At 36.7% G+C, this 14,932-nt stretch overlaps 1 protein-coding gene across 1 annotated transcript in view; it reads left to right on the plus strand.

Annotated features, from left to right (window-relative positions):
- Positions 1-14,932, plus strand: part of LOC126273167 (NFX1-type zinc finger-containing protein 1-like) — a 255,031-nt gene that overhangs the window by 147,533 nt on the left and 92,566 nt on the right. Inside the window, exon 9 of the mRNA XM_049976640.1 lies at positions 7,862-8,119. Coding sequence (XP_049832597.1) covers positions 7,862-8,119 — 258 coding nt within the window. The remainder of the gene's footprint in view (positions 1-7,861; positions 8,120-14,932) is intronic.

A 14,932-nucleotide genomic window follows, 5' to 3' on the forward strand; every position in this document is an offset into this window, starting at 1 on the left:
CTCCTTACTCATCTTACTAAATTGATCTATGAATCTCTCGCATACTTCTTTTGGGTCACTAACCAATTTTTCATTTCCTCTTATTATTATGTTGTTACCCAATGCCTTGTCATTCCCCCCACTTTCCTTCTTTACTATATTCCACACTGTTTTGCTAACATTACAGGATTGACTCATCTGTTCTGCATACTTCTGTGCCTTTAATGTCTAAAGTGCTTCCCTATAGGTTTTTGTACAGGCTTTGTATTTAGACTGAAAGTACTGTAGTTTGGTCTCTTTAAAAAGAATATATAGATCATTCATATCGTTCTTTAATTTCATCACATTAGGGTGGAGTTTAAGATTCCTGGAACTGTCGGTTTTCTTTAGTATTTTGACCCTTGGGCATACTTGATTTACACAATGGGTTAATGTTGTATAAAATAATTCCCACTTTTCATTAATGTCTTCTGTTGCATATTGGCCTACCTGATACCAGTTTGTGTGTCAGTTTTTCCTTTAATGTATGATAGTCAAGCTTTCTTTTATAAGTAAATTGTTCCTTATGAGATACTATTTCTTTGTCAGTGTGAAGCTCTAGGACTAATGCGCTATGATCCGAAATGTGGTTCTCAGAAGTTCCAACTACAAGGTCCTCGTTACTTAAGTTTGTAATAACATGGTCAATATATGTCTGAGAGTTGTAATTCTTGTTGGTGTTGAATTCACGTGGTTGTAATTACAGGCCCGTAATATATCAATACATCTAAGGTAACTATTAGTTAAGGAGTCAATGTTCACATCCCCCATTATTATAGTCCGTTTTTTATTTGGTGAGAGTTTATCAATATGTTCCTCTGAGCTTTATTCTTATGGCAGCTATTTCAAAGACCATCTCACATGCAAGTTTATCTATCCAATCAATTTTTCTGCACTGGACATTATTTTTGACATAAATACCGGCACCACCACCTTAATGTTGTTCCCTGCAATAGACACTGACAGTTTTATAATTACTTAAATTAATGCTGCGTTATTCTTCAGTTTTGCACCCTAGTTCATTCACAAGATAAATATGAGGGCTACTAACACTTAGAAATTCGCCAATTTGTTCAATGTTATTGGTAATAAATTAGACATTTTGCGATATTATTTTGATTTCACTTAGATTTATGATGTTGTCAAGTACTTTGCCTTCACGTATGTATGGTGAAGGCTGAGTTAGTCTAAAAAAGTTTCTGTCGGACTTCTTTCAGTTGTGAACAAACTGTTTTTATATAATAAGTTTTTCAGTTATTTCTTTCTTTTATGATTAAATTTAATTTTTCACACAAATAGCGTATACCTGCATAATTTAAGTACAGTGAATGTAAAGTCGGACTGTGTACCTCTGAATGTATGTTTGTGCCACACTTTAGGCCTCTATTAACACTAAATTTTGTTTTGGTCTTGTGTTTTGTGCATTTTTGTATATGTAAAAGTCTTGTAAAGGAAGTGAAACATAAAGATCATGTGTTTGCATATGTATTTCAGTGCTAGAATTTCTTTTCATTTTTTTCTGCAATAATTACTATTAAATTGAAGTTTCACCTGTGTAGTCAGGGTTAACTCTTGCAATACCAAAACATGTATTTTTAGGTAAGTAAAATTTTGTGAAATTCCATCATATTTGTACACAAAAATTGTAACTTCAGAAAAATCATACATTTCAGCCATTACATGGGTAACGGCTGCTACCTCTGTGACCAGCGCCATGTGGATAGGGAGAGACAGTCATTATTATTGCAATTTAACGAGACATAAAAGAAAATATTGTAAAAAAGAATACTGAGTACACCCTTTTTGTAGTGGCAGGCTGTTAAGTGGAAAGTTTTATACGATGCTTCATGGACTTTGACCACATCAAAAGAAATTTCTTCAATATTTTCGAATAAGAGTCAAAAAGTTTTGATGAATTACTTTGCATGTTAACCTAGTAACATACATTTCATTCAACTCAGTCAAACGTGCTAACTCGATATACAATTATGGAATTGCATTCAGTGTTTTCTGGAAGATTTGCGCTGTGTTTCAATTTTAGTTTTATGTGCAGCAACAAATTATTATGACGATATACGGACAGTGTTTGAAAATGGATTTTCTGATGATGTTACCAAATTTTCAGCATACAAGTATACTTATTTCATATTGTAGTTTGGTGAACACATGGTACAAACAAAATCTTAAGAATACATCACATTTTCATTTGCTCCAAACTGGAACTGTTATTTTTCTAATATGAGATGATTTCAGTTAAAATATGACGCACTATGGTCCGCTCACTAAGTGGTCGTCCGTGTGGTTTCGTTATGAGGAACAGGTCTCAAGGTTTGTAATTAAGCAATATTATTTTTATGCTGTTCTTTCACTCAGAGTAAAGTGAAGTATATTCCCAGCATGCTTTATTTATAAAACAATCTGAGAATAAAGTGCATTCTTCATTTTGTTCATACAACCCACTGTGTTGACAGTTGGCAACCAAATGTGGAGCAGAGAATGCATGGAAAGTGACAATTTTGTCACCCATGCACACAGTTTCCAGAATGAGATTTTCACTCTGCAGCAGAGTGTGTGCTGATATGAAACTTCCTGGCAGATTAAAACTGTGTGCCCGACCAAGACTCGAACTCGGGACCTTTGCCTTTCGCGGGCAAGTGCTCTACCAACTGAGCTACCGAAGCACGACTCACGCCCGGTACTCACAGCTTTACTTCTGCCAGTATCAGTCTCCTACCTTCCAAACTTTACAGAAGCTCTTCTGCGAAATATGCAGAACTAGCACTCCTGAAAGAAAGGATACTGTGGAGACATGGCTTAGCCACAGCCTGGGGGACGTTTCCAGACGTTTCTCAGGATAGTTTACATCTTTCTTCAAGTCTGACAGTTCAGTTGCTTAAGCATTGCTGTGACACCTTCCCACAGATCAAATATATCTTTGCCTATCTGTGCTGCCCTTCTCTGTGCATATTAAATATTTCCTTATCCTTATTAGTCCTGTGTGGTGTGGGTCCCACGTATTTGAGCAATATTCTAGAACTGGTTACACAAGTGATTTGCAAGCAGTCTCTTTTGTAGACTGATCGGACTTCCTAGCATACTACCAATAATTTGAAGTCTACCACCTACTTTACGACAGCCTGTGAAAATACCATTTGATATTCCTGCAAAATGTTACACCTAGGCACGTGCATGAGTTGGTCAATTCTGTCTGACTTGTTGATATTATAATCATAGGACATAATGTTTTTACTTCTTGACATACACAGTTTAACGTTTATGAACATTTAAACCAAGTTGCCAATCTTTGCACCACTTTGAAATCTGATAAAGATCTGACTGAACATTTATGTAGCTTCTTTCAGACAGTATTTCGTTATAGTTAACATCATCATCTCCAAAAAGTTTGAATTTACTATTTATATTGTCCACAAGGTCATCAATCTCCAATATGAACATCAATGGCCCCAATACACTTTCCTGGGACACAGTCGAAGTTACTTCTACATCTGACAATGACCTTCCATTCAAGATAACACACTGCATCCTCCCTACCAAACAATACTCAATCCACTCACAATTTTCATATGGTGCCCCACATGATGGTACTTTACAATAACTGCAGATGTGGTGCTAAGTCGAATGCTTTTCAGAAATCAAGAAATACCTCATCTACCTGACTGCCTTGATCAAAAGCTTTCAGTATGACATGAGGAAAGAGAGAGTTGAGTTTTGCACAATCAGTGTTTTCGGGATCCTTGCTGGCTGGCATGGGGGAGGTTGTTCCGTTTGAGATGCATTATCTCATACTAATATCTTTATCAATGTTAAAATGCAAAACTTCTTACGTTAAGTATGTGTGATAAGCCTACTAGAGCTTTTGCTTTCAGCAAGCACTAAGATTGTGCATAGCCTTGAAAATACTTCAACCTCTGTGTTCTACAATTGACATAAAGTCACTGAAAGCTGAAACATCAATGTCACTGAAGTCATTCATGTTATCAGATTATTTTACCAAGTCAGAACTACTTTGGTGTCTTCATACTGTAGTGAACCATATCTCATTCCATAGTTCATCGAAATGTGCATCTATATATCCACTGATGTCCTATTATGTTGCTCCCCATTTTACTAAAGAATTCCTCTCATTACTTACCTGTTGTGAGGATATAGTTGTAGGATTTGATGAAAGTTTAAACACTGTTGCACAGAAAACACAGCTGGACATCAATATAAGGTTTTGTAATCCAGAATCACCTCAATATCAGAACTATACTTTGATTCTGGATTTTTCTTCTTCTTCTTCTTCTTCTTCTTATTATTATTATTATTATTTGTTGGAAGGCCTAGAATCTTCTGTTGGAATGCTTAATTTGATTAAAATTTTACAAGTATCTATGGATGACCCTAATAAAAAGTACTCAAAGGTTTAAATAGAGATTAAGGAATCTTTTAATGGGTGGTTCATCTGAGTATGGGTTGTTGTGAGCTGCTTATGGTACATGGAGCATTTAAGATTGGTATTATAAAGAAAACTAATTGGAACATTTTGCATTTCTAAGAGTGATTTATTGTTTATTTAGATTCCCCTGCTAGAAGAGCAAAATTATACACTAATGTAAATGTACAGTCATTTAAAAAAAAATGTTCACTCAGATGAGTAGAGAATGTTCACATTGCTCAGAGAGCATTAGAAATTTTACGTAATTTGAAAAAACACATTTCTGAGTCTAAAAAAAAAAAAAAAGTCAGTGCCAACTTCACAGAGCTTCAAAACTATATCTGTTGCTCTCAGGTATAAAATGCTTGCACCCAAATTTGCTTTTTTCGGTGAAACAGCTTCATTAGTTGAGCCTTTTCGGCGAGAGTACCAGAAAACTAATTCCATGGCTCCAGTCATGTACAGTGACTTGTGACCGTTAGGGCTTTCTGTGATGTGGCACCTAATCAGCCATGATGTTTTAGAATCTACTCGTTCTTTCTGGAAAATGACCTTATGTATGAAAACAATTTGGTACTAAGGAAGCATTAAAAAAATTGAATAGCTTGTGTTGGACCTTCTACAACTAAAACAAGAAATGCAAGTACACATTTTACGAGTATTGGGCAAAATAAGAAAGAGTTAACCTTTAAAGTATAAGCTTACAAACGGGATTTCATGTGTAGATCGATCGATTGATGTCAGTTTTTCTTCAGCTGAAGAACGGTTATCATAATGTTTAGAAATTCTAGATTCTAATGGTAGACTCTCTGGGCATTAAGGCTGACCGTGTAAATCAAGAATATATGGATCTTTGTAATCAGTTGCTTGTAAAGGATGCCCTTAGAACCTTCAACAGGTCTGAAACTCATCTTGATAAATTTTGGATGGATTTAATATGCAGTTCACAAAAACCTTGTGAAAATGTTAAGTATTTTGTTTAAAAAGATTTTTATCACATGGCAATGCAAGCATCGAGTATGGTGTCTCTGTCTCTGTGAACTCTGTGTGTTTAGTGGAAAATCAACATGAAGCAAACCTGGTGGCACTACGGAGGTGCGGAAAGTATAGCACTCAATAAAAGTTTCATACATGCAATCCATAATGTACATTCTAAGTATAAGGAATATTTGGTTAAACTGCGGAGTTATTCTTAGAAAATGAAGGAGGAATCAAATGAAAAGTGCAAAAGAAGTCAAGTCAAAGGACTGGAAATTCAGAAAATGATATGTTCAGCAGTTGCTGCTGAAGTACAAGAATCAATATCAAAGTTACGGAAAAACAAATGAAGAAGTGTGTTTCATGAGGTCTCACAGTAGAAGTGTTTCTGTTCTTAATATTCTTAAAATCCTACAGGATGAGTACTTTCATGATCTTTGTGCTTTTTGTGTCCTGAAAACATTTGGCAACTGTTTTGTAAGAATATTTCTATATATTAAGTCAGCTTAACAAAATAAAACCAGTGTTAAGTACTTTTTACATGAGAATTTTGTATGTTCCTTATAACAAGAAATGCTGTAAGTTAGCTACAGAAGCTTGGTGAGTACAGCACATTGTTTTTCTATTTATTATTTTCTGTTTTAATATACACTATTGACAGACAGACACCTTTTATTTTAGATAGTTTGAATGTTTATGAACACATTTCAATAATAAGTAGAACTGAATGGCAGTATCGTTTATATACTGCAAGAAAAATAAGACATCTGCTAGCCCCACTGAATAAGCCTTTTCATCATTACTGGTTTCCTTTGGGACTACCACTGTAGGTGAAACCCAGGGTCAAAGGAGGTTGGATTACTCGTGCTTCTAGCAAATCTGAGAGATTTTTCTCTATTACAGGCTGCAAATGATAGGGTATGTTTATGGACTATAGACATAGCATCACCTTTAGGAGGTTGTTTTCTTTGTTTGCTGTTCTCTCATCGGTATCTGCTTCGTACTATTTGGCGAGTATGTAACCTGGGGAATTTTAATGTCTTTTCTTCCAAAATTGTCGATGCTCACTGGCAAAAATATACCCTCTTCAATTCACACTCATTCGAGATAATGTGCACTTCACTTGAATTTGTTTACTGTCTAATACTTCATTTCTTGTTCATGGATCAATCCATTAAGTAAATATCTGCTCTTAAGAAATCTTTCTTCACCTCAATGCAAATGATTTAGTCGGTACTACCCGATATTTTCTGTTTTACTTAATTTTCAACACTGTAGTACATAGGTTGTCAGAACAATTTGAAATTATTGTGTTCAGAAGTTAACTACGCCTTAAAAATGGCATAGGAAATCATTGCCTAAAATAATATCAAAATCGTGGTCATGCTTCCAAACCACTTCCAATGTCAACTTTCGCTTCCTTCCATCCATTTCCAGTTCCACATTTTGTGAACCTGTTGGTTAAATTGCCTTTTGCCCCTCAATCCACAGAGTCTTCAACATGGTAATGTTAATTCTTATGCGCAAGTAGATTTAATGACCATTTATTCATAAAGATAGACTGTCTGCTATTTAATTTACTTTGCAAAGTTAAATTTATGACTTGAAAGCTCCTACCTCTCCTACTGGATTCACTTTGCAGAAGAGGAATAAGGGGCAGTGGCAGAATCATTCCCATTCGTAGTTTCCATATTCACATTCCTTCAAACACCTTGTTAACCTATTTGGTTAGCCGAGCGATGCCATAAACATGGAGAGTTTGCTGGCTCATGTCTTATCCTTCTGCAAAAGGGACATGGTGGTGATGTACACCCGGAAGCCTTGTGACATGGGTGTTTGCAACAAGTGCAGCACATTTCATCAATGAATACACATCTAGTGGTGTTTATCCTCAGAGGATTGGACCAATTGTTGCGTCTGTTCACATAGAAAGGCGAGTCGTACATAGGTTATGAAATAGTGTATGTACTGAACGCAATTTTGGTAAAAGAGAAATGAGAGTTAGTGACTAGGTTGGTATGGCTCTTTTGTTACTAACTTTACACAATTCTCACTTGGTGTGTCTTTTACCAGCTTTGGTTACACTTTCCAGAATGACCACCATATCTGAAAATCCACAGAATACTAGTGTGTGTGTGTGTGTGTGTGTGTGTGTGTGTGTGTGTGTGTGTGTGTGTGTGTGTTTGTTTTCGCGTGCACACACACACACACACACACACACACACACACACACACACACACACACACACACACACACACGAGCACACAAATTATAGTTGTATTGATTTTTTTGGGGATGTTGTTGACAGTGAAATTAATACCAGCATATTAATTGTGTTCGTTTATCAAATGCGCCTATGTCATGCTTGCTATGTTTATGATGATGTTTTCGTAATTGGTGCCATATATATCTCTCTCTCTTTACAGTACCAGTGCAGGAAAAAATGTGGTCGAAAGAACATTGGCTGTAGAAATGATCATATGTGTCAGAAGTTATGTTATGAAGACTGTTCTCCCTGTATTGTTAATGTAAAACAGAAACTTGCTTGCAATCATTTAGTAGAGATTCCATGCAAACAAGACCCGAAAGAAGTGAAATGTCAGATGAATTGTACGAAAAAGCTACCATGTGGACATCCATGCAAAATGCGTTGTGGTGAACCCTGTGGGAACTGTCAAGTGGAGGTTTGTAATATTTTGTTTACTCGTATTTTTATTTTAGTTACATGTTGGATGAATATGCAGTTTGATGGCATTCACATTTCATTTCTCAAACAAGAGAGAGGAGGACAGTGCCACCTTAAACAATTTGTTCATTTCTGCACTTTTCCATTCTTGTTGTATTGCAGAATGTGTTTTGTAATCATGTAATTTAACATTAGCGCAGTAAGCAGGATTTTCATGCAAAGTATGTTGAGTCACTATCTTAATGATGATCATAGATAACAATAGTGACTGTAGCAACCTTCTTTCTGCTTATTGGATTGTAATACAACAGCTTTAATTTAATTCACAATCATTTATACAAATAAACACCACTTTTCCCTCTCAGGGGACACCGCCTTATCGTAAGCACCTTCAGTGGTGGGCAGTAGGGTTTGCGTGCTCCGATGAAGCTGAGAGCTGTGCCAGCAGTATCGTAGCTACTGGTGGGGCCACCCTAGCCAGATTGGTCTGGACAGAGGAGACAAACGAAATGTGTCCTGCAGGGGGGGGGGGGGGGGGGGCGGCCTCTATAGGTGTAGGGAAGCCAACCATCCTAGAGGAATGAACCCTAAAAAAATCAAGGTCTTCCAAGATGGGGTTTGGGTGTGAGGCTAACAACCTCACCCAGGAAAAAACTTGTTACGGAACCTAAGGACAAAGAAAGCCAGATGGATTTAACAGATAAACAGCCTTGGCAACAGAAACGTCACATGAACTGGTAATTAGTGGCATGGAAAAGGGGCAGATCAAGGACCAGATGGCTAGACAGTGTGGAGTAGGACTTGAGAAGGATGGGAGTGAGAAGATGGAGAGGCAAGGCAGCCAGCAGAGAAGAGTGGGCAGAGGTTGTTCGGGAGTCCAAGGCCTTTCAAGGCCTGTAGCATCAAGGAGTAGCAGCAGTAGCAGTAGTAGTAAACACCACTTCTGAAAACGACTGTCTCTCTAATGGGCTTTCACGAATCGTTACTTCCGCATGAAATGTGCTAATCCGCACTAGGTGCTTAGTCTTAGGTTGTTATGAACTAATGTCAGACATGAACATGCCTCCTCAAGATACTTCATAACATGATGACAATTACTGCCCTCTTTTTCACCCAGCATGTCCTTGAACCAAGTTACCCCTTCATTGGCAACATCCTGTAGGTTTCTTGCCTGTTGTTAGTTTATGAAGACTGCCAATGTTAGTGCTTTAACCAAAATTGTGTCGCAGGTTTTATTTACCACAAGTTTATGATGATTACCAATAATAAGTCTTACATTAAAAAATGAATATCTTTTTAATGTGGTTCCATGGAAGCCTTTTGCTTCTGTGTTTTATTTATACCATTGGACATGATCGGGACAAGAGGGAAAGCTGCCTGTTTGTTTGTATGTGTCATCACTCTGCCACTGTCTTTTTGATTATTATGAAGGCAATGGAGTGCTAATACACACAAATGCTAATTTCCTTCTTCATTTTGATCATGTCCACTGGTGTAAAAGAAATACAGAAGTAAAAGTCTTTCATAAAACCACATTAAAAAGGTAGTCATGTTCTAATACGAGTCTTATTATTGATGAGTGTTATAAAATTATGGCACATAAAACTTGTAACACAATATTGGTTGAAAAACTAAAGCTGGCAGTCTTCGTAAACAGAGAACAACAGGCACAAAATGTACAGCTTTTTACCGATGAGGATGTCACTCCATTACATCTAGTAACTGACCCACTGAGAATTCTTTGTGCACCTAAAGCAGGCAGTCATTCTGGTGACCCTAAAAGGAAGGCTGAAAACCTGTAAAATGTACAAAGAACACCCTTGCCAATTGATTTTGCGAAACAGCACATTCCATTGTTAAATTCAATTGGTGCACATTACAATACACATAATGAGCATTAGGAACCACTGTTCTAATTGTTGCCTACACACCAATATTACAGCTGCTAATTACAGCTTCACTATTGTATATTTGTGTGTTAATATTGCCTGTTGTATCTTTGAACAAAAGATCTATAACATTCAAGACGTATGTTGTTAGAGCAGTAGCACTATACACTTCAGGATCAAAAAATCTCAAAAACCCTGGTAGATTACTCTTTTAATAGCACAAGACTAATACATTGCCTTTTCTGAAATATCTGTTGACTCATCTACTATCGTAGCAGAAAACTCGATGTGCTTCATTTCTTCCAAAATAAATTCATGGAAAGTTTCCAACATATAGTCCAGTAGCTGTTTTGGATAGATTTTGATACATTGGTAAGAAAATTATCATACTATACATGCTTTCCGCTCCCGGGATTGGAATGACTCCTTACCCTCTCCCTTAAAACCCACATCCTTTCGTCTTTCCCTCTCCTTCCTGAAGAAGCAACCATCGGTTGCGAAAGCTAGTAATTCTGTGTGTGTGTTTGTGTGTTTTGTTCATTTTGCCTGTCTGCCGGCGCTTTCCCGCTTGGTAAGTCTTGGAATCTTTGTTTTTAATACATCACTATGCATACATTGATATCGATCATCATGGTGTGGTTGTGGCAAAAATGATTATCAAAGTACAAAGCTAAAAGAAGCAGAAAGATATTATATGTCCAGTAAACTAGATAAAAAAGCAGCAGTGTCATATTTCAATGAGAAACTTGAAACGTCTAGCTCAGGGCAGGAGGAGCATGAATAGGAGTTATGGCTCAAGTTTAAAAGAATAGTTGACCATGCACATATATGTACACAGTTGAATAGTTCATAATGGAAGGCATCCTTCATGGTATATAGACACTATAAACAAACTTCTAAAGAAACAGAGACTACTGCATAATGAGTAACACAAAGCATAAGATTGTAGGTAGAGAGTTGCTGAATGAAACATTTTTGGCTGTCAAAAGGGAAATGCGTGAAGCCTTCAGTGAGTACTGTAACCTGTTAGTAGCTGCAGAGTTAGTGTCCAGACCCTACTGAATTAGACACGAGCTGACATTGAGTCAGGTACATGCAGTATTTCATGGTTTCCAAGAAAAATTTGACTCGGTACCACACCTACACTTATTGTAAAAAGTACAATCGTATGGGGTATCAAGCAATATTTGTGATTGGATTCAGGACTTTTTGTTGTGGAGTAAACATGGATGGAGACTCATCATCAGATGTAGAAGTAACTTCAGGTGTGCCCTAGGGAAGTGAGTTGCGACACTTGCTGTTCATGTTGTTTATTAATGACCTTACAGACAATCTTCATGGTAAAGTCAAGCATTCTGCTCATGATGCAGTTATCTGTAATGAAGTACTATCTGAGAGAAGTTGCATAAATATTAAGTCATATGTTGATAAGATTTCTGAGTGGTGCATAGATTGGGATCATGATTTAAAGTTCAGTAATATAAAATTGTGCACTTCACAAACCGACAAAAGCGTAGTATCCTGTGTCTATAGTATCAACAAGTCGTTAGAATCGGCCAACCCATACTCATACCAGGGTGTAAAACTTTGTATCGATATGAAATGGAACGTTTACGATGGTAATATTGACACTCAAAATATAGTGGCTGCTAGCGGCAGCAGGAATGCTAAAAACGGACTGTTGTGCATTGTATCTCTGGCTTTGTTAGCCGACTTTTTTTTTCTGGGGGGGGGGGGGGGGGGGGGGTTGGCGTTGTCTTCCTAGGGAGTAGGGGGAGTAGAGAAAGGTACATATTGTTGTATGAAAGGGATAGTCCGCCATTGCAATCAGAATTGTGACTTTATAGTTTGGTGTCTGTAAAGAAAAGGTGGAAGGATTAAAAATCATCGTAATTCTAAAGAGCTCATCTTGATGAATAAACAGTGAATATAATTATCACCAACGACAACAAAGCAGGAAAAGGTAATTCATTCTTTTAAAAACACGACACTTCACATTGGACATTATATACATTTTAAGTTTTACCAGCAAGATTCACATCCTGTGGTGAATATAATTTCAAGCGCCTGCATCGAATTTATAACCACATGGATGATAACAAGTGACTAGTGACACTGCCGTCTTTTCTCAAAAGCAACATTCAGTAGACTGGACTTGGATTTATTCTTGCTACAACAATTAAGGATCTGCTGCCCTTTTCATTCCCCTCCTGTTTTTCTTTTGAGATTATGCAGAACCATCAATGCTAAATTGTCAATCGCCACAGCTGTGATGTTACGCGATTGGCATCGCCGAGATTCAGAAGAAGAATTCTTCCTCCAGTGAATCTCTCTTGCTGTAGATACAAAAAAATAACAGTAATAATAATAATAATAATAATAATAATAATAATAAAACACCCGAAACACAGTGGTCACTTTTGTAGATTTTAAAAAGGCCTACGACTCAATAGACAGATTAGCGCTCTGCAAGACGTTGGAAGAATTCAGCATTGACAGAAAAACAAGAGCAATCATTCAGGAAACATTAACTGACACAGTCTCCAAGGTTAAATTTATGGGGGATATCTCAGAACCATTTGAAATCCAAAGTGGAGTGCGGCAAGGTGACGGACTTCACCATTACTCTTTAATATTATTCTTAAAAAAATTATCAGGACATGGGAAAAAAGTCAAAGGAATCCATATTGGCATTAGAAAAGATAATAGATTCTATGTGAAGTGTTTAGCTTTTGCGGATGACCTTGCAACCCTCACAAATAATAGAAGAGAAGCCACTAACGCCATAGAGAAGTTACATGAAATTGCACAAAGAACTGGCCTGCAAATCTCATATGAGAAAACCCAATACATAGAAAGAGTGCCACAAGACAAATTGCCTATTGTGACAACCCAAGGGAAAATCATACAAGTGCCACATTTTAAGTACCTGAGAGAAATCATCCAGCCATCAGGGATTAACCTAAAGGCCAATGAGGAAAGAATAAAAAAAAACTACAGAAAACATATAAACTCAGGTGGAACTATTATAACAAAAAGTCCATATCCGTTAACGCAAAATTGAGGCACTACAACACTGTCCTACTTCCGGAGGCACTGTATGCATCTGAAACAACACAAATAGGTGCGCAAACTAAAATCAAAGAAATAGAGAAACAAGAAAGGAAAATTCTCAGGAAAATTTTTGGCCTGATACAAGAGCGAGGAATCTGGAAGAAGAGACCAACATCAGAATTATATAAATACACAGACAAGATTACGGATACAATCGGGAAAAGAAGAACGCAGTTCTACGGACATATCCAGAGGATGAATGAAAACAGAATTTCAAAGCGAATTCTTAAAGTCATCAACTCAGGCAGGGGAAAAACAAAATGGATAAAAGAAGTTGAAGAGGACCTCAGACAAGCACACGATGCAGAAAATAGAACTGAATTCAGGAACACCGTCAAAAAACATAAATTTGATACCACATCACAGAAGAGACCAGGGTGCAAATGGACAGCGGAGCGAAAGAAACAACACAGTGAACACATGAAGAAAATTTGGGCTCAGAAGAAACATAAACAATCATCATAAAGGAATTCAAGTTCAAACGCTCTCTTAAATGAGAATAATCGATAATAATAATAATAATAATAATAATAATAATAATATTTATATATATTATATTTATTGTTCTTGTTATTATTATTATTATTATTGTTGTTGTTATTGTTATTGTTGTTATCTTTCCTTTCTCAGGCGTTATGTCTGGTTAAAAATGGAAAGTGATGCGGACCTTGATTAAGCGTGACTTACTTTTAACTGTATGGTATATGTTACATTGCATTTAGGAAGTTTCAGGTAATTGAACATGTATAAATAATTACAGATTTCTGTAGTTGTATATATACGTTTGGATGTAGTTGTATTGCGTTGATGTACTGCTGGATATTGTGTGGTATGACTCCTGTAGTTGATAGTATAATTGGTATAATGTCAACTTTATCCTGATGGATGCCCCATGTCCTTGACTTCCTCAGCCAGTTGGATGTATTTTTCAATTTTTTCTTCTGTATATTTGTTGTATTGGGTATGGATATTTCGATTAGTTGTGTTAATTCCTTCTTTTTATTGGTGAGTATGATGTCAAGTTTGTAATGTGGTGTTGAATGGTTCTGTTCCAGTATAATTTGTATTCATTATTCTCCAGTACACTTTGTGGTGCATACTTGTATGTGAGAACGTGTTGGTTTATTAGTTTATGTTGTATGGCATGTTGTTGATGTATTATTTTTGCTACATTGTCGGGTCTTCTGATGTATTTGCTAGTATTGTACATCCACTTGTGATGTGATCTAAGTTTCTATTTGTTGTTTGCAAAGTCTGCTATTTATCTGTTGTGGTATTGGGATCTTTAATAATATGCTTGCTGTAACATCTGGTGTTTATTGTTTGATCCTGTATTGCAATCATGAATCCTTCCATCTCACTGTATATATTGCCTTTTCTTAGCCATGTGTTGGATGCGTCTTGATCGACGTGTGTCTGTGTTAGATGATACGGGTGCTTACCACGTAGTGTTTTCTTTTTCCAATTTACTTTCTTCGTATCTGTAGATGTTATGTGATCTAAAGGATTGTAGAAGTGGTTATGAAATTGCGATGGTGTAGCCGATGTATTTATATGAGTGATTGCTTAGTGTATTTTGCTAGTTTCTGCTCGTTCTATAAAGAATTTTCTTAAATTGTCTACCTGTCCATGATGTAGGTTTTTTATGTTGATAAATCCCCTTCCTCCTTCCTTTCTGCTTAATGTGAATCTTTCTGTTGCTGAATGTATGTGATGTATTCTATATTTGTGGCATTGTGATTGTGTAAGTGTATTGAGTGCTTCTAGGTCTGTGTTACTCCATTTCACTATTCCAAATGAGTAGGTCA

Source organism: Schistocerca gregaria, chromosome 5 (genome assembly GCF_023897955.1).
Source record: "Schistocerca gregaria isolate iqSchGreg1 chromosome 5, iqSchGreg1.2, whole genome shotgun sequence".
Lineage (NCBI taxonomy): Eukaryota > Metazoa > Arthropoda > Insecta > Orthoptera > Acrididae > Schistocerca > Schistocerca gregaria.